Source organism: Pleuronectes platessa, chromosome 6 (genome assembly GCF_947347685.1).
Source record: "Pleuronectes platessa chromosome 6, fPlePla1.1, whole genome shotgun sequence".
NCBI classification, from domain to species: Eukaryota; Metazoa; Chordata; class Actinopteri; order Pleuronectiformes; family Pleuronectidae; genus Pleuronectes; species Pleuronectes platessa.
In genome coordinates this window covers 13686905-13711901 of record NC_070631.1, presented here as the reverse complement: position 1 = coordinate 13711901, position 24997 = coordinate 13686905, and the positions used below count along the sequence as shown (strand labels likewise).

Below are 24997 nucleotides of genomic sequence, written 5' to 3'. Positions count from 1 at the left end.
AGTCCCTTTTTCTCCTCCAGGCCTGTTGTAGGCTGAATTATTCACATGCTCTCATTAAATACCAGGACACCCTCACAGAGAGGTGTGGGTGTGTTGGTGTGCGTGGCCGGTGAGCGTGACTTTCTTTATCCTACCGAGGAAGACACTGAGGCACGCATTGGAAAAGACATCCAATCTTCTCCCTTTAAATCAGTGCCAGGAGATATACTGATATCCAACTTTTCATGTCTCAAATTATGTACATCTACAATCTTTTCTCTAGTAAAACATGCTTAAGTTGTGTAATTATCTCATATGTGTTGTCAAATAGTACTGGGCAATATGGCAGAAATTAACAATATTAGTAAATATCCTTTTTAATGTCATCAGTTCAGTATAGAAAATTGTGACTGTGCACACCTTCAACTTAAAAGTGGAAAATCCTTAGTCACAATCACATTTCTGCCTTTTAATTTGTAATTTCCTTGAGACCATTAACATAGACAACATAAATTGCAATAATGATAACGTAATGTGGTCATTATATCTACTGTCTGAAGCTTATAAATGACCAATTCCCAGTCGCAGTGCTGTAGAAGTCTGAAATGACAAATAGAAGCCATGAATGAATTGTACGGTGCATGTACCGTTATTGGCACGAAGGAGCTTGGTTGAAGCATGAACACTGCTTAAGTTCCCTTGAGCAAGAGTCTCTCGCTAAAATGATGCTTTTCTGTGTCTGACCCTGTGCTCTCCCTTCCTGTTTTGGGAGGCGGGTTCATTGAGAAGTTCCTGACAATCAATGAATGAAACTTCACATCACATTTAACATTGGAATTCACTCATCGATGTGACATGTAACCCACTTGTGTATCTCATGCCACGCTAAGAGTATTTAGAAACATTGCATGTTTACAAGCCCGCATCCTGTCTTATTGCAGGTTTGTGAGTCACTGCAATTAGGCGTGTTCTCTCCGGGGCACATCCATCCACGTCAAAGGGAGAGAACCGGTTTCAGCCTACAGTCTCACTGGGCTGTTAACTGTCTCAATAGGTGTGATTCCAACCATGACTCATCACAAGGGAAGAATGAATGGGGATTTTGACATATCAGACCGTTTCTCGCAGTCATGATACAACACCAACCTTCATTCACAAATTGACCAACCCGTTATCTCACCTGGACGGTGAACCGTGTCTCTGACGTTGAGTTGCCCAATCTCCCCACCCACTGCTTCCGTGGCCTGCAGTCATTTATTCAGGTCGGGCTATGACACAATAGACAATGTTGACTAATGCACTCTGATTCATGCCTCACAGGCTAGATGATGAAGTCCGTGGTCGAGATGCAGATATCAAGGTGTGTTGCAGTTTTTTGGGGGGTGTAGACTGAGAGCACATGCAGCGTCCCTCCAATCTATCGCCTGGTTATATCAACTGCCCGGCAGGCCATGTGACTGCTAATGCTGAAGAATGCTCTTGTGAATATAAATAGACCTGGCTGGCAAGACAAATTCACTTTCATGCCTGAGGAGGAGAAAACAAGAATCTCTTTCACACAAAAGCTCCACCATTATTGCAGTGGAGGCCACCCTCCACTGCTTCCCAAGGAGTCGGTCCTAATTGTGTTTGTGTGTGCCTGTGTGTTTTCTTGCTGAGGCTAACGTTGTCGGCTAGTAGACAGCAGCCTGTGGCAAACACTTCCATATTCAAGCAGCTGGGTGGCGGGCTACATTTGGGTCACTGTTGCGCCCATGGGTTGTGTGTGAAATACCATGACCTGTTGAGATCTGCCCTCCACAGGCCAATCAGCCTGCTCCCTGACCCATGGAGAAAGTTACTATGGGTGTGCTAATTGGTAAAGCCTCACACCAAGGGGTTGTTTTTTGTTGTATGTTGCCTGCAAATTACTTGACTTCCTTCGACCTATAATGCTTTCAGTTTTGAGACTCTTTCAGTGTCAGTGGAGCAAAAAAAAAAGCAGATCCACCGGTGTACGTTTGCCTGTGTTACTTTGTTGAATGGCACACTTCCAAACCATTAATGTTCGTACATATTTCAACAACAAGGGGAATCATAAAGTGTGTGATTTCTTTTTTAAACGTGGGTAGACACGCGGAAAAAAGGCTATCGACTTCTTTACTATCCCGGTGCATCATGTTCGACGTCACAAAAGCACCGACAATAGAGGGCGTGCTCTCACCTCGCTGTCTCCAAAGTAGTGTGTTCAACCAGGTGTCATGTTTCCATCACTGCCATTCGGAGCTGGAGCCTTTTAACCCGGGAGTAAATGCCGATTGATTTCCATCCCATTACAGATCAAATCCAGTTGTTAGCAGTGTCAGTGAGTTTTTTGATGTGAGGAAGCCGGTCTTAACACTTGAGTAGTTTATTTTTCTGCCTGTCTGTCTGTATGGTATCATGGACAAAGAGCTTGTAATGTTGCTTTATATATTTAAGAGATAACGTTTGGGGGGGGGTATTTGGATATGACACGAATGCCACAGTCAAATCCACTGATCCAACAGGAATACCAAGGTTCAGCCTTTAAACCTTATCAGCAGAATAATGTGCTGAAGGTTTTTTCATGGAGTGGAGAATTGCTTTCTGAAAAATGTCTCTGATGTAGTCCACATTAAAACACACAATTCAAAGTCTCTTTGAATGAACATTTAAGGCATAAAATGACTGAGTTCCCCCCCCCCCCCCCCCCCCAGTTTCATAAAGTACGAGTAACTTCTCATGATGAACAGTTGTTTAGATTATAATCAGAAGTTAATCACATGCACGCAGATATTTCTGGCCACTGGCATGTAGTTGTGTTAAGCTCACACATATGGCGCGACAGATTCTGCTGACCATGCTTGCTAACAAACAAGAGACAGCCTGCTTTCCAAAGAGTAGCAGTTATCTTTACAAATAACCATATTATACTCAGAATTTATGATTAATGCTAAATGAATAACTTTCATTGAAATATAAATTGCGTCTGTTACACAATGACATTACATTGACTTTTTGAGCCCTTAAGCATACTGTACGACCCTGTGTCACTGGTGGAGACAGATACTCTGTATTTACTCCAGAGGAGTTGCAATTGAGATCCAAGTGAGAGGCTCCGTAGTTCCTGCAGACATTCTTCTCTTGGCCTCCTGGTTTAAAGTCTGTAGAAATTCAGGAATATTCGTATTGAGAACACAGCAGGGGATCCCCGCTAGATACACTACAAGCAAGGGAGGGGGGTTGATGATGCTTTTAACATGCGACAAATGCAAAACACACATAGGGTCTGTGGTGCAAGAGCTGACGACGGTGTCGGGGGTGCTGTTAACATGATCAGTCACGTGATCTCTGCAAAGGAGTTCATATATCGCTTCCTGCCTCTGTCTGCTGCACCTGACTGCACTTCCTCTCGCCTGAATTATGCACATGCACCACTGTGGTGTGCATGTGTGGAAGGCAAACTGCGTAAAATCCATAACCAATTCTTCGGATTTTACCCGCAGGTCAAATCTGAAAACGGCTTATGTATGCAAAGACACAGTGATATTGAACCTAGGCTTGAAATAGCCATCAAATTTTAATGCTAATTTGTATTTTGTATTGTAAGTTCACTATTAGCTATTTAGCAGTTTGAAGAGTAAACAAGACGTAGCTCTGTAAATGTAAACAGTTTGTTTTTGATTTGTAACATGAGGTTCTTTTTTTTTTTACACAGTCCCTGATACTTGGAGGCAAAATGGGGATTTCTGAAATCTACGTCCTTACAGACTCTGTTAATCTTTTGAGGAATATTAACAGTGATTTAAAAAATTGCTTCCACATGATTTCTGATTGAATGACTCTTTCGACACTTGACCTTTTGAAATGACAACAGATTTAGCCATAAACTTTATTTTGCTGGTGTCGTCTGTTGTTTGTCTCGCTCTCATTGTCTCCTTCACTCACTCGGGCTCTTCAGTTGATCAGCCACAGCTGATCATTACAGCCTTTTGAAGTGGGTGTGGAGAACACGGGGTATGTTTTCAGCAGCTGGTCAGTTTCTATATATGAAAGTGCAGGCCTGCGTCACAGGAAGGGCTGATGGGAAACCAGAGCTCTGGGGTAAAGCATTGCTGTATATGTACAATGAAAGTTTCCAAAAGGTCAAATGCCTCCTCTGTCAGTCGCACATTGGGTCATTTGGTCCCTTTTTGGACTTGTGCCATGCTTTTGAATAGTTGTCTTTCTAATTCTTGTGTTCAGCTAAAGGATAATAAAAAAATTCCCATGGAGCAGGAGTTTACAGGAAACCCCCGAGCAGGCCGATGTGTATCTCCCCTCTTGGCCCCTCAGAACACATTGTATGAGTGCTTGGCTTGTAGTCATGGACCCCTTTAATTCACCTCCTGTGATAAAGAGGTGAAACAAAGGCCATGAAAACACAGACTGGGTGTGGCTGTCAGTAACACTGGCTTCTAGGCGGGTGCTGATTTCCATATTATATGTTTATTGTATCGAAAGTAAGCATGAGGTGAATATTGACACACGGTTGAATCACAGAAGTTGTTAAAACTCTGTTTAAATGTTTTGTGGCGTGAATATCAACATACAGTATTTCTCACTCTCTTGTATGAGTTGAAGGACCCTGCTCTACATTAATGATGTCATGACGTTACTTAGCCTACATCCACACTACTATGCTCTAGTCTTCTAAGACACATCACTGTTGTTTTCGGGGGCTAACATGGAGTTTGGAAACACTGCTGGCCCCAGTTTAGTTTGAAAACTGGGACTGTATTGTAGTTTGGATGAGCAGAACAGAGATGTTTGGAAACGCTGCCGCAGTCACACATGTCTGCCTCCTTATGGGTTTCACTTCTCAACTACCAGGGATGAAAGCAAAATGCTGTAAACACTTACGTTTGCCTTTGTTGTAGGTCTAAGAAAAGAAACCCCTCTTACTTTTCACTATTGTTGTTTCTCGTCAGTCGAATTTTCTGTAAGTAAACAAACTAAACTCACCTTAAAGACCTCGTGCACATTGTTGTTGGTATATGTTGAGACACCTGAGGAGGGAGATGATGTCTTAAACCAAAAAGGCAGTTGCCACAAAGTGAGAATGTCATGTCTGACTCTACACAGTTTGACAAATCTAAAAAACGCCTTCAGTTTTGTCAGCACAGGCTCCTCGAAACAGCTTCAGGCCATTTTGGAATAATTAGTCCCATGTGACTAAGATTGGTGTGTATCAGTCACTCAGCTTGACAAATACAGTGTTTTTGCAAATCAGTTTTTTCAGTTCATTAAAAGAACACATGCGTATGTATATACAGTATATGTATATCAAGATATTTTTGGTGAGGTTGGTATGACAAAACAATATGAAGACATGATGCTGGGACATTTTATATAACTAACAGAAAATAACTGTTGGTTGCAGTCCTAAAGTGCTGATGTGACCTCACACCTTCAGTTCCATGTGAAGTGAAATGTTTTCGCTGACACAAAGGTTTGTGTATTTTAGAGCCTGTCAAGCATTTGTCGTTTATTCCACTCTTGAACGTTCCTCCGGTGCTGCACCTTGCTGAACATCCCCAGAGACTCGGAGCCATACGTTTCAGAGCCGGCACTAACTCCTCTCCTGGTGACAAGCTGTGTAATGACTGTGAGCAGTTGGTGGTGGGAGGTCAGGACTGTGGGTCGTCCAGAGAGGTGGAACATGAGCGTGTTTCACAGAGGGAACTCGTTGCTTGTTATGAGCTCATAATATTGATTTAATGACGCCGCTGCCAGGCTAACCTTCCTCTTTCTCCATTAATGTCCTCTTTTAACCCATTAACCATGAGACATTAAGCACAGACAAGGAGCATCATTTGCTCAAATAATGTCAGTTGAAAATGGGCTCAGATTACAGGGACTCCCGTACCGATCTAACCCTGATTGGTCTCCCTGGGAGTTGGAGGAGAGGTCTGTCGGGAATCTTTGTCTGTACCAATGTTCTGCACAGATTATCTGGTAGTGTGAGGGGTTACAGAGTCATTCTTAAACCTAGTGAACTGGCCGCAGAATCATTGGGCCGCCTCTACAAAACTCAGCTATGTTTGATATATGGGATTTAAAATCGGGATGACTAAAGCAGTACTTATCGAGCAGCCAATCAGAGAGACGGAGAGACCAGAGCAGCTGACAGTGCTGCCAAGAAAGTAAACATTCTGAGGCTAACGTCAGCTAGCGTGCTACTGTTGATAGTTAAAATCTCACCTGAAGAATAGAGAACTTGTGTTGACCGCATCTGTTGAACCATTTACTCTTTCGGACTTGTTTACCCTTCTGCCTTCGTTAATTTACATCCGAGCAAGTTGTTGCTCCGCCCCTATCTCACGCCATATTGTTCACATTTGCTTTCCTTTCAGGTCATATTAGAGAAGTCAGGTTATGTGTCGCTGCAGCAAAATATTCGTAATAATATCATGTAGTGTGTGATGCACCGTTATTATCTAGAAGAATATACTGTATGTGAAGATTCTCCATTATCCGGGATGCAGCCTGATTCCTGAATCGTTTTGGTTCTTAACTCTCCTGCAGTCTGTGCCCTGGCTCGACATGGCCCAGTTAAGTGATACTTTGTCTTGTGCACCCACTGAACCCCCCAGTTAAATTGATGTCCAGGACTCGTTGAACCTCACACCAGGTCTGTCTCACACACTGATCACTGCATAACTGAACACCAGCCACATTGAAACCTGACACCCTTGACTCACTTTCACTGCTCAGTACACCCTGGTTACCTGGCAATGCAGCAACACTGGTCTGTCATGCACTGAGCCGGATGCCTCTGTCTAACTAAGTCTCTACTCTGGCTCTTTTTTTTAACGGTGTGCCGAATGAAGACAGCATCAACCCACTGACCAGGTCACAGGTCTTCACAACTCCATGGCTAAAATATATGAGCTAGAAGAGGAAGTGATCAAAGAACTCACATGTGCAAACCATGGAGCTGCTGTTCCTCACAACAACGATCTTAAAGGGATAGTTCACAGAAAAATGATAAGTCACTAATTATCTACTCACCACTATGCCGATAGAGGGTTGGGTGAGAGGGGTAAAAGCGTTGCAGTCGAATTCATTAAAATGTAAGTACAATTTGACCTCTTCTTCAGATGTAATAAGAAAACAACAGAAAAAATACAACCTGCCTCCATATTGCTCGTATGGTGTCATTCAAGTGTCCGCAAGCCCCGACGGTCACATTCCACTTACAACATGCTTTTAGCCTAAATGTCCACTGATAGCCTTCTCCAGAGCTCGTTCACGCACCCTCAGGCTCAAGGAACACCACACGCACACTCGCCCAAGGGCACACGCGAGGTGCGTGTCTGTGTGGCTACGTCCTCTAGCATAGACACTTCCGGAAGTGGACTTTTCCCTAGTGAACAAGTGTACATGTTTGAGTGCTGAGTCAGACGGGCACAAGTGTTTTTTTTTCTCTCCACAGTCACCAAATGGCTTTCTATTTGTGGAAACTGTTGGGTTTCTCTATAATTTTATGTAAATCATGTAAAATGCCTTGAGATAATGTATGTTAGGATTTGGCCTGATACGAATAAAATGATAAATTTTAATAGTGTTAATAACCGTATTATTTAGGCCTGCGTGTAGTTGCTATTGATGCATCACTGTAGTCTGAATAGATAAACGTCATGCTTGACGATGGATAATTTTTCTTTGGCACTTCATTTTTTTTAAGCGGATATCTTGTTTGGGTTGTAGTTTGACCCAGATTGTAATCTTTTTCATCCACAATGAGTCAGCAAGCAGAGCAAGTAAAATCCTGCAATTGACTAATGTACCTTTTAAAGCAAAGGTGTAATTACTGCAGACACTTAAACTTCTGTGAGAAGTCAAAATATCTGTTGTAAAAATTCCTGAATTGGTGTGAAAGCCCAATTGAATATAATTTTACGCAATTATCTAATCCTCCAATACCTTTAGGCGACAGATAATCTCTACTGTTGAGGGGCGGCCATAGCCTGGATGCCAGACGAATTTAGCCCCGCCCACAACAGATTTGGTCGGGCAGTTCGGTCTGGGGTCGCTCCATTGGGAAAAAATTATGGCCGGACCGGGCCAATCAGATTGTCAGGGCGGGCTTTATACGATGATTGACAGATGATCAACGGTAACGTAATCAACCACGTCATCACAGTGCCCTCGGGTTGAATTCGTTTTCAACAAACATGCCTGCCGCTGGCGAGCTGAGATGTGTAGATGCTGCCATTGAGTCTGTTTTCGAAGACATCGACAGCGCATTCATTTTGAAAGAGGAATACAGAACGTGGAGGCGACGCCAAAGCACAGCGCTAATCCCTATCGCCCCGGCGCTTGGCTGTTCACAACGGACACTGAATCGACGCTGAACCGCCGGGCAGCGCTAATAATATCACCCGTTGATCCAGTAGATCGCTGCACGGCTTTGTGCCAGTCACACCGGAGGCTGAAGCACCGCGCTGCGCCAAGGCTGCCTCGCGGTGCTTCAGCCTCCGGTGTGACCGGCACAAAGTTTTAACATGGGAGTGGATGGGAGCCAGCTGTTATTTAAGGCTTGGCGCTGCGCTGAAGCGTCCGGTGTGAACCCGGCGTTAGTAAATAACTCACAATGCGTTGCTTAGCATACGTCACATACTACGTTGCTCTGATTGGTTGTAGGTCTATCCAATTGAGCGAAGAGGAATTTTACTTCCTGGTCAGTTGAAACACGCCCCATAATTGTTTCCCAATGGAGCGACTCCAGACCGAACTGCCCGACCAAAATGTTGTGGGCGGGGCTAAGTTTGTCTGGCATCCAGGCTAGGGCGGCCAGCTAATCTGACAAGAAATCAATGTGGGATTTGGCCTCTCACCTCAGGTGGTTTACTCATCCCTGCACCTAATTCCTCAGAAACACAACCTGTAAGCTAACAACCCAGTGCAGTTATACTGTGCTTCAGTGCAGCCTGCCTGAAGAATAAATGACATTAATCATTGCTGCTTACTCACACACAACCCACTTGTGCCTGTCTGACTCAGCACTCAACCATGGACACTTGTTCACCAGTCTTATCACTTTGATGAAGTAACGTCTTCTGTATAAAACAGCTTGATTTAAAGTTTGACTTTACAATCCGCCTGTTATTTTCTTCAGGGAAACGCAGTGACCCAAATTAGTGTATGTGAGTATATTAACTCTAGCACAGATATGAGGCGAGTGTCAAGTATTAATGAGAGATTAATTGGGTTATGAATTAGGAAACAATGATTTTATTAGGTTATTCAGAAAACGTTGTCTTCTGGGTTGTTCTCTTCTGTGTTGGGGGAATGTTCTCTCTTCTTCAGCTTGACTTTCTCATTGAGCTAAAAGTAGAAACAAGCCCTCAATTCTGCGACAGTCCCTAGCTCACGCAGCTGGCTCAGGAGTCCTGTCGCTGCCAAATTAAAGTGCACAATGTAATAGAAGTAATGGAGGAAGTAGGGCAACGCTCGCTCTGCTCTCAAACTGAATGTGGATGCTTTAAAAGCTTGGAAGGAAGTTGTAGTTTTATTTTTTTGGCAAAATAACTTTCAGGATGCCGACCGCTAAATCTGATTGTGTGGAAATGGATTGTTGCTCACAGCATACATCTTAATTTTGATCTTATTGTGGCCAACACAATTGGAAAGTGTTTTTTTCCTGTACAGGAAGGCCTGATTTGATGAAATGATTTGGTGCTTCACGCAGGGTTGAAATGGCCTGTTTGTTTATGTGTGTGTGTTTGTAATATGTGCTCATGTGTTTCTTTTGTTTTTAAGCTTAGTGTAATTCAGGATACTAACTAGGACACTTTGATGTGTGTGTGTAAAGGATGTCTGTCTTTCTTTGTCTCTCTCTCTTGTCTGTCTCTATTCCTAATACATATATATACACATTCTATATTCGCTCCCTCTGTTACCTTCCCCCTGCTCCCTTTGAATAGTCATTACCTACTCTATATTGGTGTTCGAGGTGTTACACATCTATGAAATATTTGTATTACATAGGAATCTTTCACTTGAACACATCATTACATGCAGATGTCAGTTTGCCTCTTTTTCTCTCCAAATAATTTTTTCTCCTCGACAAATACTTAAGAATTGTTAATATTGTCAATGTCACCTCAGTGCATGAAGAAAATGGCTGCACAGCAACATATACTATAATCAAATGATACATTTAGCCAAATAAAGATGATGGAACTCACATTATGATGTTAAATATCACAAATAATCCTTCTGACTGACTTGTTAATGCTCAAGATTTACTGCACAACTAGATTACGGGATCTCCTCTGGGACTCTCGCTGCCAACTACCTTATCCCTTATTCAATATATAGCAATAAGAAAAAAAATTAAACTCTCTGTTTATGTCACATTATTATTCCATTAATCCTCAATATTCCTCTTACGTTTTTTTATATAGTTTTAAAATTACATATTCAATTTAATTGTTCTGTTTGTTCCTGTTCAAAAACCCAACCAAATCTCTGTTTCCCCCTGGATATTCTTTGAAGGGAAATCACATGTCCCTCAGTACTTTTTCCCCAGCTGGAAGGGAGATTTCGTCATCCATCCATATATCACCTCATGCTCCCTTTATGCCTGAAAACCCCCACATGGACTCACCAGATCCCAGAGGAACTGCAGGCCGGCTTTTGCAGTGGAAAATGTTGGTCCTGGAGATGGGAGGCTCAATGCAGACATGAACAAAATGCCCCCTGAATAAGAACAAATAACTTGTGATATTTAATAGCTGTGATTCAACTGCTGATGCAGTGAGAAGAAGCAACTGCAAATTATTAAGCCCTGAAACCTCAAACAGCCTTATTCTGACTGTTGTTGTTTTTTATTTGGCAAACATTTTTTTTTTTTCAAAAGGCACATTAGATCCTTGATTTAATAAGAAAAGCTGCTCAGTAGAGGAAATAAACTCCCCCGCCAAGAACATATTGGGGATTTCAGTAATACTGCAAGAATGCGAATCTCTCATTGCAGTTTAACGACATCTGTTACAAAAATTCTGTTGCAGATATCAATGGATATATCCATTTGTATTTGTTCATTATGATGTTATTATAAGTAGACAAATTATTTATAATAGTCAATTATTTTTAAGGCTTCATTATCAAAACTTCATGACAAAGAGGCTTGATATTTTACAGTTTAAACAAACATTTAATATGTTGTTATAAATAACTTAAAAGAAAAGAAAACACAACCAACTATTTAGAATTTGAATGAAGAAAGAAAAAAATCTTACGTAAAAGTAGAACATGAATTTACATCTCTATTCTGAGAGTCACTTGACTAACTGATTAATAGACTTCTTGTTTCCGTCATAGATAACAGGATTACGATGAAAAAATAAATGAAACATACTAAATGTATCATGGAAGTGTGCATTTGATCTTTAACTCTTGTCTAGCTGTTTGTGTGAATGTGAAAATTAACTGCCACCGTCTACTCAAACTAATGACCAGGTGCGATTAAATGGCCTTGGTGTCAGACTCATTCATTTGCGTTTCCTGTCGACTTCTATTTACCCAGATTCTCAGCACAGTCTGCCCATTGTTTTTGTATTCGTGCTCAGTGTCTCTATAAATAAGATCCTGTGGGTGACGTTAGTTCCTCTCCTCTCGTCCCCTGTGTTTATGTGTGTATTTACATATAAATGTGCACGCTGTTGCTGTTTGTGTGAGGTTCTCTGTTTGCGGTCGTGCTGTGTGTCCTCGCTGTCATCTGCTCACCAAGACCCAGCAGGAGTGTAGCTTTCTTCGGTTGTTGGATGTGTTTCTCATGAGATGAACTTGTAACTGTTGTATGTTAGCATCACATTTGTCGCAGACAATAAACTACTGATAAACAAAGACGGCTTTGTGCACATCAATCTTGTGTCACTGGCTTGGAGCCCGACCATGACTTCACTGGCTCCTACATTTCAGACTTGGACACCAGCCTCCAGTTCAATGCCAGGGCCAAAAATGTAATCTTGTAATCAGATTACGTGATAGAAAAAAGGCAAATATGTGTATAATCTGCATATTTATGTGAAATGGAGGATTTATTTACTGCTTCTTGTGTAATCTTGTTTGTTATCCCCTGTGAAATGTGTGCTTGTGTACAGTCATGTGTGAATGTAACCTGTGACATGTAGGTATTTGTGTTGGGTGCATGCAGGGAGAGTAACGGTTACCGTGAAGCAAGAGGAAATTGTGGGTGACAGAAGCAGACGTGTCACTTCCTGCCTGGTTAATCTGCCCACAGTAATTACAGCAGCTCTCCCAGTTGGGGGGCTGAATATCTGTGTATAAGTAGTTTCAGTGTGTGTCTGTATGTAGTATCGGGTGTGTCATGCATTTACATTTGTCAACATCTAACGTCACAAACCGTATTTGGCAATCAGAGTTGTTGACACATCCTCGACAGAGGAGTGGAAATCTGCCTTGTGTGTAGTTGACATGAAAATGAGAAAAAGCGTGTTCATACATGATCTTAGTCTCCTTGTTGTAAGCCGGGAGAGCTCGAGGCTAATCGGCTGATGCTTAAGCCACTCAGTTCCACATACACACCACACTCACACACACACAACACAAATCTCGTACCTCTGCACTTCATTGTACTCTACTGATTTGTGTGTGTGTGTGTGTGTGTGTGTGTGTGTGTGTGTGTGTGTGTGTGTGTGTGTGTGTGTGTGTGTGTGTGTGTGTGTGTGTGTGTGTGTGTGTGTGTGTGTGTGTGTGTGTGTGTGTGTGTGTGTGTGTGTGTGTGTGTGTGTCTTGATGGAAGGACAAGTGTTTACTATCCAGTCCAGACCCTCTCCTGCCTTCTAGCATCACTTATTGGCTCATCTCTCTGTCTTGGAGTGGGAAGCATTAGCCCAGTATTGACCTCTGACTGTCATTGAAAGCTCTGCTGCCTCCTTCATTGTAGCCGATTTGGTGTCGGCTGCATGTGCGATAAAACCAAAACCTCTTATCCCTATATGTCGTTTCATATGCAGCCGACACATCACAATATAGCACATTATCTGTAAAATGTAATGATAATCTTTCTGTGTAAATTGGTGTCATGTCTTTGCTGTTGTCAGTGGTCTTTTCTTTTGTTTTCATTGTAGTTTTGTGGCTCTCGTCCAAAGACTCTCTCCAGATTCTTTACTTGCGTAGGTGGTAGAAGAGGTTGTTGGTGTTTGAGTCTGTTGTTAAGACCAGCGTGCGGCACAATTTTCAAAGTTTTCTGTTTCATGTCAGGCTTTTCATACCTAATCCTTGTCAATGTGACGGGGATTCTGTTGGTACAAGCATCTCGTTTTGTCTTGGCTGGTCTGAGTCATTCTTCTATTCAGTGTTACGAACGGGTCTTAGTCACATTCATTCTCACTGTTTGTGCTGCCTTCACGTATCCTGGGTTGGGATGAAGTGGGTATGGGTTTTACAGCATATCGCAAATGCTAGCATCTACTGTTGCCAGATTGCGTGCGTTAAATATACGCTCATATTTTGGCCTGAATCAAATATTTGTCTCTGTTGAAAACCTTATCTCCTCCGCTCTGATCGATAATTAGTATATAATCAGCATTTGTATTGATAATAGATATGATATATAAATATAAAACTTGGTTAAATTAGTAAAGTTTGTTTATCAGTACTTTTGAACAAATTTCATACTGATAATCAGGATCATGTGTTTTAACTATCTGGTTCCAGGGTTGCTGAATGAAACATAGTCATACTGTGCAATATTCATCTATGACCCTCAGTGCATGCTTAAGAAATAACTGGAGGCACTGTCACACTGTTTCTTATGAGAGAAAATGACCTCCGATGAAAAACTTTAGCAGAAATGTGTTTCACTGAGCTTCTCATGCAGAGTCGCCTTTTCCCCAAAACTGTTTTCACGATCCACCAAAGAAAAAGAACCGTCACAGTGTAAACTTGAGTAGCAGAGGATGCTCTTATTGACTGGGGTGCACACCTGCTGGGTTTTTGAAGTTTTATGTAAATATCTGAAACTGTTTTGTCATTTGCTGATAGTGGCAGCTAGAATTAAGCTACTTGTCAAAGATTCATTCAAGTCCTCTTCTAAATCCAGTAGTCATTGAACTCCTGCTAAATCAATGGTAAAAGATTCTTGACAGTTTGTTTGTGGTTTGTTTGTGTGTGGGTGTGTTCCCTCATAACCATAATCTCAGCTTTTCCTTCCAAGGGCTCTGTGACTGTACAGCCGCTTTATACCACTATTCATTACTCATCATTTATTCACCCCTGAAGTGGGATTAGGTTTTCTCCTACAGTTTGTTTGAGAAAGCCACACTCAGTCTATTGTTGATATTAAGAAACAAAAGGCATATCAGCTACAGAGAGTCAGAAGATTACTCATATAATGAGACATTCATTTTTTATATGAGTAATTTAACTTCAGAACAGCTTGTGTTTGTCTTGCTGAAGACCACGTGTTCTATAATCTGAATGTATTGAGTTATTAGACAAACCTGAAGAAGGAGGTTCTCTGTTGTTGAGGGATGTAGCAGAAGACAACTTCAGTCACCCACCATTAATATTTCAGTGTGACTTCAGTGTGATGGAATGACAATGGGGGCCATGGGTGCATGAGCTGTCATTCTGGTATTCATGAAGTCACTGGTTTAGATCTACCATGCTGGACATCAGTTGGCACTGGAGGCATCAGTTCATTCTATTCGTCTCCAAGTAGTTGATGAACAATGCCACATTCACACAATTTGGTTTGAGTGTGGTCATTTCAAGTCAGGGATATTGTGAATTTCTGATAGCGTAAAGTATCTCCACCTTGGTGTAGGGGACTCATATATATGAATGTGTGCAATTTTATGCAGATCCAAATAATTATCTGTATCTAGTTCATTTAAATGTTTTTTTCTTTCATTTAAGGGCTTTAGCAGACTAATGCACTCTGAGTGCCCTTCGGGTTGAAAAAGGTTTGAAGACCCCCAAACCAGAATAAATTAAGGTTTTCCTATTCCTCCAAATCAACTGAACATTGGATAAATGCTTTACTTCAGGCAAAGTTTTCAGTTTTTCACAGATGAGCTGCACATTCACAAAAGCCTCTAATGTGCCAGATTAGACCAGGGAATGCCAGAGCTGAACGCGCTATAGTGAATTATGTAACCTGGACTGTTGCTTATGTGTGTGTGTTTTTATCCGCTCTGTGACCCTGTGCAGCCATCTGTGGGAGGGTCAGCCCTCTGTCTGACCTTTCCTGAGGTCAGAGGTCAACAGCACCTGTTTTAAAGGAGGAGTCAGATAGTCACTGCCATCTTCATTGAGCTCCGACACACACTGGTGACAGGAGGAAGGATTATAATAACAGACATGTTGCTGAACAAACTAGCTCTAGCATGTTGAAGTGGTCCTAGACAAAAAGAAACACTACACACACAAAGTCTTGGTTTGACACACTGACACACATCTGACAGAGCAGGCCCTGTAATGCCACTCTCGCTCAGGACTCACTCAGCATTAATTCCTCTGTGTACTGAAGCCCCCTTTAACCTGCACCAGCTGTGTACACACACACACACACACACACACACACACACACACACACACACACACACACACACACAGAAACTCACGTATATTCACTTCCTGCACCTCAGGGGGTTTTGGCCAGTGAGCAAGCTTCTCCTGGCCAGTTGACCTTCTCCGTTAGTATGGTGCTCACCAATCAGCACATTCCTCTTTCTCTAGACAGACTCTGGGAGACAATTTTGGCAGTGCAAATTCAGGGTGGGGTAACGCTCATATCCTGTCCCCTGACCTCAGATTACACACACACACACACACACACACACACACACACACACACACACACACACACACACACACACACACACACACACACACACACACACACACACACACACACACACACACACACACACACACACACACACACACACACACACACACACACACACACACACTGTACTGTTTTGCTCCTGCTCGCACTCAAAACACCACATTCTTGCTCTTTAAACACACAGTTTTTCCTCTGTTTCGAAGCAGCTGTCCCACTCAACTCTTTCAAACCCAGAGCCCTTCAGCGTCTCCCTGCCTACACTGTCGGAGCCAGTGTGGTCGTGCCAGTTCGTGCCTGTTGTTATGTCCCACACTAATACAGTCTCTCCTCTGTCTCTGTTAATGACCTCCATCCCGCCTACCCTCCCTCCCTCCCTCCCCCCTCCCTCCCGTCCCCACTTGGGCACCAGAACTGGGCTTGACAGAACCCGGTCTCCAAAAATAATGATGCTCCAGTCCTCTGCAATCAATTCGCTGTTGATTGCAGTGCTCGCCCGTCTCTGTGCGAGTGTTCTCCTGGATATAAACAGGCCTGTCGCACGCCTAAGGGAAGGAGAAACAATGAAAAAGAGAATGTAACACACATTTGCTGCTGTTTTTTATCTTCATCCCGAGTAGATTTGGGGCCAGTGTGTGCATCCAGGCGTGAAGTACCGTCCCACTTGAGCCTCCTTTTACACAGAATGACAAGCGCACGGCACTCAATCGCACTCCCTCTTTCTCTGAAACTTTCTCGGACTTTGTTTTTGCTGACTTTTTCTCTGCAAGTGTTTTGCACTCCGTCTCCTCCCCCACTTTTCCCCTGTTCCTCTCTTTCACAGTGTTGTGGAACCTTGAGAGTTGTCTGCATGTGAATTATCAGAAGTAAGGGAAAATAAAGTCTGCAACCCTCACTGGTAATCTACATACTGAGTCCTGTGGGGAATTTCTTTTCTGATTCCGTTGTTTATTCAGGCGAACACCACACGCCGGTGGATACCGACCCGAGTGTGAGAATGCTCTTAAGTTACAACACAGTATCTGAGTCACACATGGGACTCCCCACCCAGTACCGACATATCCAGCCCCCCTCCCCTTCCAATCTGCTGCTGAACTTTGGCTCCCCCCCCTCTCTCTCTCTCTCTCCATTTTCTTTCCATTGTTTTTTCATACATGCACCAGGCCATGTTTCTTCTCGCTTCCCCCAGTGACTTTCATCGTCCGTCTCCCCCATAAACCTTTCCTCCCCTCTTACTCTAACTTCTTCTATCCTCCATTTCCATTATCTTTATCTCCCTCTCAGTAAGGCTACCTCCACACTAATATGTTTTTTCTTTTGGACTAAAGCAATCTCTGTCCACATGAATGTTTTAGCTCTGTATCAGTAATATTCTCTGTCCATACTTATGCACCGAAAAACGAACATCATGTGGGCATTCACATTCATTGGTCAGGGGAGTGCTGATGTAAACAGGAAGTTTCACGAAATACAACGAAGGAGAAACATTAATTGTAAACTGCTAATCTAATTCGGGGCCAGCAGCATTTCCAAACTTCGTGAAAACTCCAGCTTTATGTGGACAGCAGCTGTAAGCTTAAAGCAACAGTGATGCATTTTTGAAAACTAAAATGTAGAAGTTTGGATGTAGCCGATGTTTGGCCTTGTTGTCAGGGCTGAGCGTGGACGAGGTGTCAGGGAATTGAGTCTAAGCAGCCAGTTGGCTCACTGCACTTGACATAGCATACAGTGTTATCACAGGACATTGAAGAAGGGGAATAACTGAGAGAGTGGAAGATTGCTGTAGTGGGATTGTTTGTGTGTACAAGGGCAGAGTGTGTGTATGGTAGTTAACAAGACTGGGTGTGTCTTCCATGCATGTTTGCTCTACAGGCAGACTGTGTGTTTTGGGGTCCCAGTTAAGTGGACTTTGCCCAGCCTCTGTTGCTCTCCAACAAACTCTGGAAGCAGTGGGACTCCTGCCAGTCGAAGGGCGAATGAGGAAGGGGTGGTGCTGGGTGTACAGTGGGAAGAAGAGGGGGGAGGTGGAAGAGATAAATGTTTGAGTCTCATGTGAAACTGGCTCACATGGCCTCCTTTTTGGTCTGCTTACTATCCCAACTGATCCCGACAGCCTTCAGTTTTGCTATTGTTTTCTTCTCTGGCACAGTTATCTGCTAGTTGCCCTAATCATATTTGGGTTTTGTAGCAAGGAGGAGTTTTTTTTGTGTGCACTCATCATGTTTATCCACCGGGGCTAATGTAAGGCCAAACAATTGCGTTATCTCTGTGCTTTGTTGTAAATGGACTGAGCCGTCAAAATGTTGAGCTCAGTAGATCTGGTTTAAAGAGGATTATTATTATTATGACTCAACTGCTGCGAAAGTATTAGCTAGTGTGTGTGTGCGTGTGCGTGCGTGCGTGCGCGCGTGCGCATTGGTGTTGTTACCTTTTCAGGTTTGTGTGAGGACCAGTAGACCTCATGTGAACCAAAGCTTGGTCCCAATGAGGAAAACCAATGTTTCTGAGGTCCAGTTTAAGATTAAGGGTGAGATGTGACTTGTAGTTAGGTTAAGGACAGAGCTAAGCTTTTGGTCAAGCTGTCCACAGTGAATAGAAGTCAATGCAAAGTCCTAAAAGGGGTAGCTGTGCAAACCTGTGCGTGTTTCCGAGGAGAGCTGTGGTACCTCATCTGGCTCATGTGTGTTTGTGTGTGCAGTTGTCCGTTGTTGTTTGTGTGGTAATTATGTGTGGTAACATAACAGTGTGGTGTTGCTGTCCTCTTTCCTAGGTGACATCACGCAGAAGGGCTACGAGAAAAAGAGAGCCAAGTTGCTGACCTCCTGCATCCCCCACTTGCCAAGTAAGACCAACTCCACTTCTGCTTTATGCTTTTTCCTCATTGTGCTTCTAACCCCTCCTTCACCCTTTTCTGTGCAAGTGTCACCTCCTCCATCAGAATTTGTGCCGTTGGCCACTGTGAGATGCAGAAACTTCAAAGTAATTGAATCAGAAGAACTGGTCATCTTTTCAGTAAACAGTAGTTACACATCAAATGCTCATTGTGGTCTGTTTGGAGAAATGCACTGAAACCGCTTCAAAACAACAGACTGTTCACACTGTGAGGGTAATTCTCTTTGTCCAAGTTATCCAAGAGAATTTCTGGCTTTCTGTGGCACTCTAGTGGCCAAAATGAGAACTGCAGTAATATATAAGAGCCACTCTAGCCATCAAAACCTCTGTTTGTGTAGTTTAAAGTGTCCTTTTTTAGCCTCATGAAAACAGAGTGTCCCAGTGTGTGTAATTCTCTTTGTCCAAGTTGTCCATGGGAATTTCTGTGGCACTCTAGTGGCCAAAAGGAGAACTGCAGATCTACTCTTCCCCCAACAAAACCTCTGTGTGTCAGAGTTAGTGCAGCCGTTGGTAAACCAGTGCACACAGTTTCCTTTACCCAGTGTCAGTTTACACACATTCATAGAAGGGAAGTAGCAAAGTTTCACAGTATTGCTATGAGCCAGTCACCTCTGGCCTCACTGGGTAGCTGATCTGTTTGGATTTTGTCAGCTGCCTCGCATGAGGGTGTGGCGCTTCCTCCCGAAAAATTGCACCACATTAACATTGACATGAAAAAATCCTTCTTGTTGTGTAAATGGGAGCTTATTTTAAAAAATGGAACCCTTTTTTTCCTTCACGGCTAGTTTAACCTTGGTTTGCTTTGGCTTGAGCCACCACATGATGCATGTTTTGTGAAGTGATGAACACGCTGAGGGACTTGAATAAGAACTATATCTCAATAATTTAATACTTGAATTGAATCTTTAATGTTGTAAGTGAGCTCTGCCTTTTGTTTTATTGTGGACATTTTGCACCCGATGTCACATTAGTTACTGAGTCCCCGTCCTGCTCCTGCAGCCGTCCCCTCAGGCCCACTTATCTCCAAACCATCGTCTCTACAGTGCCTGTGTTGCTCAGGCCCTCAAGGAAGTGAAGACAGATGACCATAAACATATTTGGTGGAATCAACCTAGTTTCATGTACTCTATGCAATACAAGTTGCATCAGTCATGTACATATCCTTATTTCACTTGATGTTCAGAGGCTATATTTAGGGAGCTCCTTTGAGTATCATATAATAGTCATGCCTACATGTACATGCACATGGCATTATGAAAATAAGGGTTGTGCTGTCTCATAATTAATGTCTTTTTTTATGTCTCCCTACACGTGTTTTTATTTATGCTCAATTTACCTTTCTCTATTTCGCAGATGTGGATCTGTCTCTTCCAGATGTCCAGCTTTCCCCAGGCCACAGTGCGGACCCCAGCCCGAGTCCTGAGGCCCCGGGCCCCTCCACCTCCTCAGCTGCCAGACACCACCGTGCACATCGCAGTGGGGGGGCCAGAGACGACCGCTACAGATCAGGTACACCACTTATTAAACGCACTCTTAAATTAACCATTCCATAAATAACAATAAACTCCATCCGGCAGGTGTCAAATCAGGCTGTCATCGTACATTTTTTCCTTGTAAGTCTTTTGAACTCTTTCTATTCTTACTCCAATTCTTTCTTTCTGTAGACATCCACACAGAGGCAGTGCAGGCAGCGCTGGCCAAACACAAAGAAGAGAAGATGGCGCTCCCCATGCCAACCAAAAGACGCTCAGCCTTTGTCCAGTCTCCCATAGAAACCTGCACACCTCCAGGTAAACAAGTCTCTCATGCTCAGACGGGAGCTGGTTGCTGTAACCATTATGTCATGTAGTGTCCACACTACTGAAGTGCTCTCAAGCAAGACATCTGCAGGGTACAACCACACATATGTCCTCTGGCTAAAATAGTGAAAAAGAATCTAAAGAGACACCAGTAAATAAAAGATGAATCAGGATCAGAAGATTATGATCCATTGATGTACATTGCTTTCTGTGTTTCAGACACATCTTCTGCATCAGAGGATGATGGCTCATTGCGCAGGAAGGCAGCTCTCAGTGCAGTGCTGGCCCAGAGCCTGCAGAGCCCTGACTACTGGATCAACCGTTCCGTCCAAAGCTCCTCCACGTCCTCCTCCGCCTCCTCCACCCTCTCCCATGGAGAGCCCAAGCCCCAACCACAGCTCCAGCCTCAACCGGCAATTTCCTTGTTGGCCGACGTACTGGCCCACACACGCATCGGTAAACTTCACTGATAAATAGCTAACAGATATATAACAGTGCTTGTTGGCTATTGTTCTCCCTTTGAAAAAAAAACACTAACAACTTTTGAAACTAACACTTTAGTAGCACTTACATGGCACTTATTTATAGCACTTTGTAGTTTTGCTTTATTTTGAAGAAATTGTACTTTCTTGATTCTTGTCGTCCTTGGTATGTACCCTCAGGTTTGAATGCACTTATTGTAAGTCGCTTTGGATAAAAGCGTCAGCTAAATGAAATGTAATGTAATGTTGATGCTCACTTTCTCTCTTCTCCTCCAGAAAACAGTATCCCCCCTGATGTGACATCCACCACTCCCCAGGATAGAGGGTCCAGGGTTGACCTGGCTCCAGCGGTCAGGGGCATGAGCCGTGGACAGAGCCGCTCCAGCATGATGGATACTGCTGATGGTACAGTCACACAAGCCTGGATGTTTACAAATGTCTGATATATATGTGGTTTTGGAGGAAAATCTGCAAATTTCTGTTCCTGAAACTTGTGGAACGTGGTCATGTATTTCCCGCCTCAGATCAGGAGGTTAAACTGTTTGTGTGTTCTAATTATGGCAGTAGCTGAATGACATTTTCTGTTTCGCATTGACTGTGTGACTCACAACATTGTGGGGATCAAATCCGTGAATGATCTACTCATGTGCATCCAGAATCAACTTGAACATCATCCCCATGTTACTGTGTGGTGAATGCTGCTAATTACAGATATTTTGTGTTCTTTCTTTTGGGTCCATTAATCCTGTCCCTGTCTTGCGTTTCATTTAAAAAAGGAAAAGGAAAAGGTAATACCAATCGCAATCGGGGATGGGGAGGGATGCTGACGAGGTCCAGCTCAGCTTGCTTTCCAACCTGGAGTCTGTCTATCTGTCTTTATGTTTGTCTCGTGTTGTAGGTCTAGATGTAGAGAATCTCCTGTTTTTGATTTTCCCTTATGCTCATCCAATCTGTGTCTCTTCGATGACCTTTTTCCCTTTCGAATCCTTCCTGCTGCTTATTCTGATCCCGATGGTGTATTAGTGTGTAGGGTTCTGTCTGCGTGAGGGTGTGTGATCAAGATTTGTGTTAGATTAGCATGTGTTGTGTGTCTCAGGTCACTTGTTTGCATATGTTTATGACTGTAGTTGTTCTTGGTATTTGTTTAGGTGTGCCTGTCAATAGCAGGGTGTCCACTAAGATCCAGCAGCTGTTGAACACACTCAAACGGCCTAAAAGACCACCACTCAGTGAATTCTTCCTCGACGACTCTGAGGAAATTGTAGAAGGTGAGGCACATAGAGTGTATATACAGTTTTTTATGGGATGGGGGGCAGTCACAGAAATATTCAAAAGTGTAAACCTTAATACAGTTATCATGAAGATAAACTTATATAAGATAATATATCACAATTTATTGGATGGGCGTCTTCATTTTAAAATTATTCTGGTTGGTAATTCTGTATTTAATAAAATAGCCAACATAACAAGGACATGCTATTTATGTAGCATTAATGGAAGCAAAATTGGCAATAACTATCAATATATAATTTTGCACTAGCCAGAGATAACTAATTTTAAACTAAACTGTATTGGTCAGGAATTACATGGAAATCCATTGCTATTAAATTGTTAATGGTAAATTTGCCTAAACACTGACATCTGTTTTAAATTACCCAAATTATCGTCACATGTCATTTATGATGCTCACAGTGTTATGCAGGTTTACACCCTTATTCATTGTGTCTTCTAAATATCCACTTACCCATGTCTCTTTCGATGCCCAGTTCCTCAGCCAGATCCCAACACCCCGAAGCCGGAGGGACGTCAAATCATCCCTGTAAAGGGGGAGCCACTTGGAGTGGTCAGTAACTGGCCTCCTGCCCTGCAGGCTGCTCTGGCCCGCTGGGGGGCCACCCAAGCCAAGAGTCCTGCCCTCACTGCTCTAGATATCACTGGCAAACCCCTTTACACAGTCACATACGGTGAGTGCAAAAACTTGTTCTATCTGTGCAATAACTTGCTCTGTGCAGTGTCCACTCTATTCGGATTTATTATTTTATTTGAGCACTTTCTTCGATTCCCTGTACATTTTATTTTACAAATATTTCAATTATTTAAAATATTTTTTTATCCTATTTAAAAAAAATGATAGCTTCCATTTCTTGCTTTATCGTACACTTTACAGTCTCAAGTTGAATTGTTACAATTAGTCATTTACACGCTTGCTCAACACAATAATTTTATTGTACCTGTACAGTTACCTTAAAGATTTCCTAAGTCACTTGAAGGATCACCTCAACTCATACTGATATCAGTGCAGACAATAAACTGCAAAAGTTTGTTCAGATATATATTCACATGTACATATAAACATATCCACCAAATTTAAATGTGAGCAAGTTCAGCTGAATGGAATACTTTTCGGCCTGAAAAGAACAACACCTACTGCACATTCCCTCCCTGTGTGGAGGTGGTTTGTTGAGTTGAACTCTCCTTGATCAGTTATGCAACACTTATACATGATAAACTACAAACAGGACTTTTCCAAACTCTCTTTTCTTCTCTACAGGCAAACTATGGAGTCGCAGTCTGAAGCTGGCCTATACACTGCTGAATAAACTGGGCACCAAGACTGAGCCTGTCCTACAACCCGGAGATCGGGTAAGAGTCTGTCAGTCACCACTCGATGTGTAAAGTATAGAGGAACATGAGGGAAGCTAAGTGTTTCTGTCTCTCAGGTGGCGCTGGTGTATCCCAACAGTGACCCTGGAATGTTCTGGGTGGCTTTTTATGGCTGCCTTTTAGCTGAGGTCATCCCTGTGCCCATCGAGGTACCACTGTCAAGACAGGTAAAGACATCACTGTGACGTCCTCTGTGATGAATCAATTTGAAATACAGAACCAGATGTTAATTGGACCATATATAGATAGAGAATGATGCATGTTAGGTCTAATCTTAATTCCTAGACTATGACAAAAGCCCAAAGTGTCACTGGCTACATCGACCAGTGTCAGTCTCTGTTATCTTGGTTTTTATGGCAATTAATGAAAGTTAAACCAGGATAATTGTGACTGAACAACAATTTTATTAAAGCACTAAGCCATTTGATGCCCTGTTTGTCAGAGCTGTGCCAATTAAATGATTAGCTGATCGTCAGAATAATGATTAGCAACCCTTCTGATGATTTTGGACTGGAAGCTTTTCTGCTTTTTGTTTTTGGTATATTTCTGTAAACGTATTTTTCTTGAGGGTTTATTTTGTTGGTCGGACCAAACAATACATTTAAAGTCTGAGTCTAAATTTGAGAATGAAAAGAAAATATTTGGATATACTATATAGGAGATACATAAAGGGTTAAGAGAATAATCATCAGCTTAATCTATAAACTTTTAGTTAGTGGAAGTACTAATTTGTGCATGAGATGTATATAATACCTCATTACTCACATATCCACATAGACCATTTGGATTCCTTATATGACCGACATACTGACAGTGAGGGAATCTTCCTGGTTTTTAATTGCCAGGGTTTTGTTTACATGTGCCTCCCTGTGTGTCATAAGTCTCCTCACCTTTGTCGCTCTCCGCAGGACGCTGGCAGTCAGCAGATCGGCTTCCTGTTGGGCAGCTGTGGTGTGAGTCTGGCGCTGACCAGTGAGGTGTGTCTCAAAGGGCTGCCCAAGACACCAAACGGAGAGATCATCCAGTTCAAAGGTCAGTCTGCCTAAATGCACCATCACCAATGCCGCTGGCTCAGCAGGAGACATATCTGTCTCCGTCTCTGTGGGAGCCATTAGCTAGACTCATTAAAGGGAAAATACAGTGTGATGTCCCAGGGCAATTTAGAGGCAGAGCGTGTGAGTGAGAGGCTGTGTAACCTCAGTGCTCGTTAGTTATTGGCTGTTTACCTTTGACCTTGCAACAAGGAAGTTACTGGCTGAACATTGTTGATTTAGTGTGACTCCAGATTAGTCAACCTTAACGAACTTTTGTAT

At 42.8% G+C, this 24997-nt stretch overlaps 1 protein-coding gene across 2 annotated transcripts in view; it reads left to right on the top strand.

The window, feature by feature from the left end:
• The window catches only part of dip2ba (disco-interacting protein 2 homolog Ba), a 46726-nt gene that overhangs the window by 4250 nt on the left and 17479 nt on the right, over positions 1-24997 (top strand). Inside the window, exons 2-12 of one of the 2 annotated variants that reach the window (XM_053424467.1) lie at positions 18618-18689; positions 20093-20248; positions 20404-20529; positions 20758-20994; positions 21297-21425; positions 21797-21808; positions 22169-22288; positions 22787-22984; positions 23572-23663; positions 23741-23851; positions 24593-24716. In XM_053424467.1, coding sequence (XP_053280442.1) covers positions 18618-18689; positions 20093-20248; positions 20404-20529; positions 20758-20994; positions 21297-21425; positions 21797-21808; positions 22169-22288; positions 22787-22984; positions 23572-23663; positions 23741-23851; positions 24593-24716 — 1377 coding nt within the window. The remainder of the gene's footprint in view (positions 1-18617; positions 18690-20092; positions 20249-20403; positions 20530-20757; positions 20995-21296; positions 21426-21796; positions 21809-22168; positions 22289-22786; positions 22985-23571; positions 23664-23740; positions 23852-24592; positions 24717-24997) is intronic. The other variant, XM_053424468.1, reaches the window with a different exon arrangement.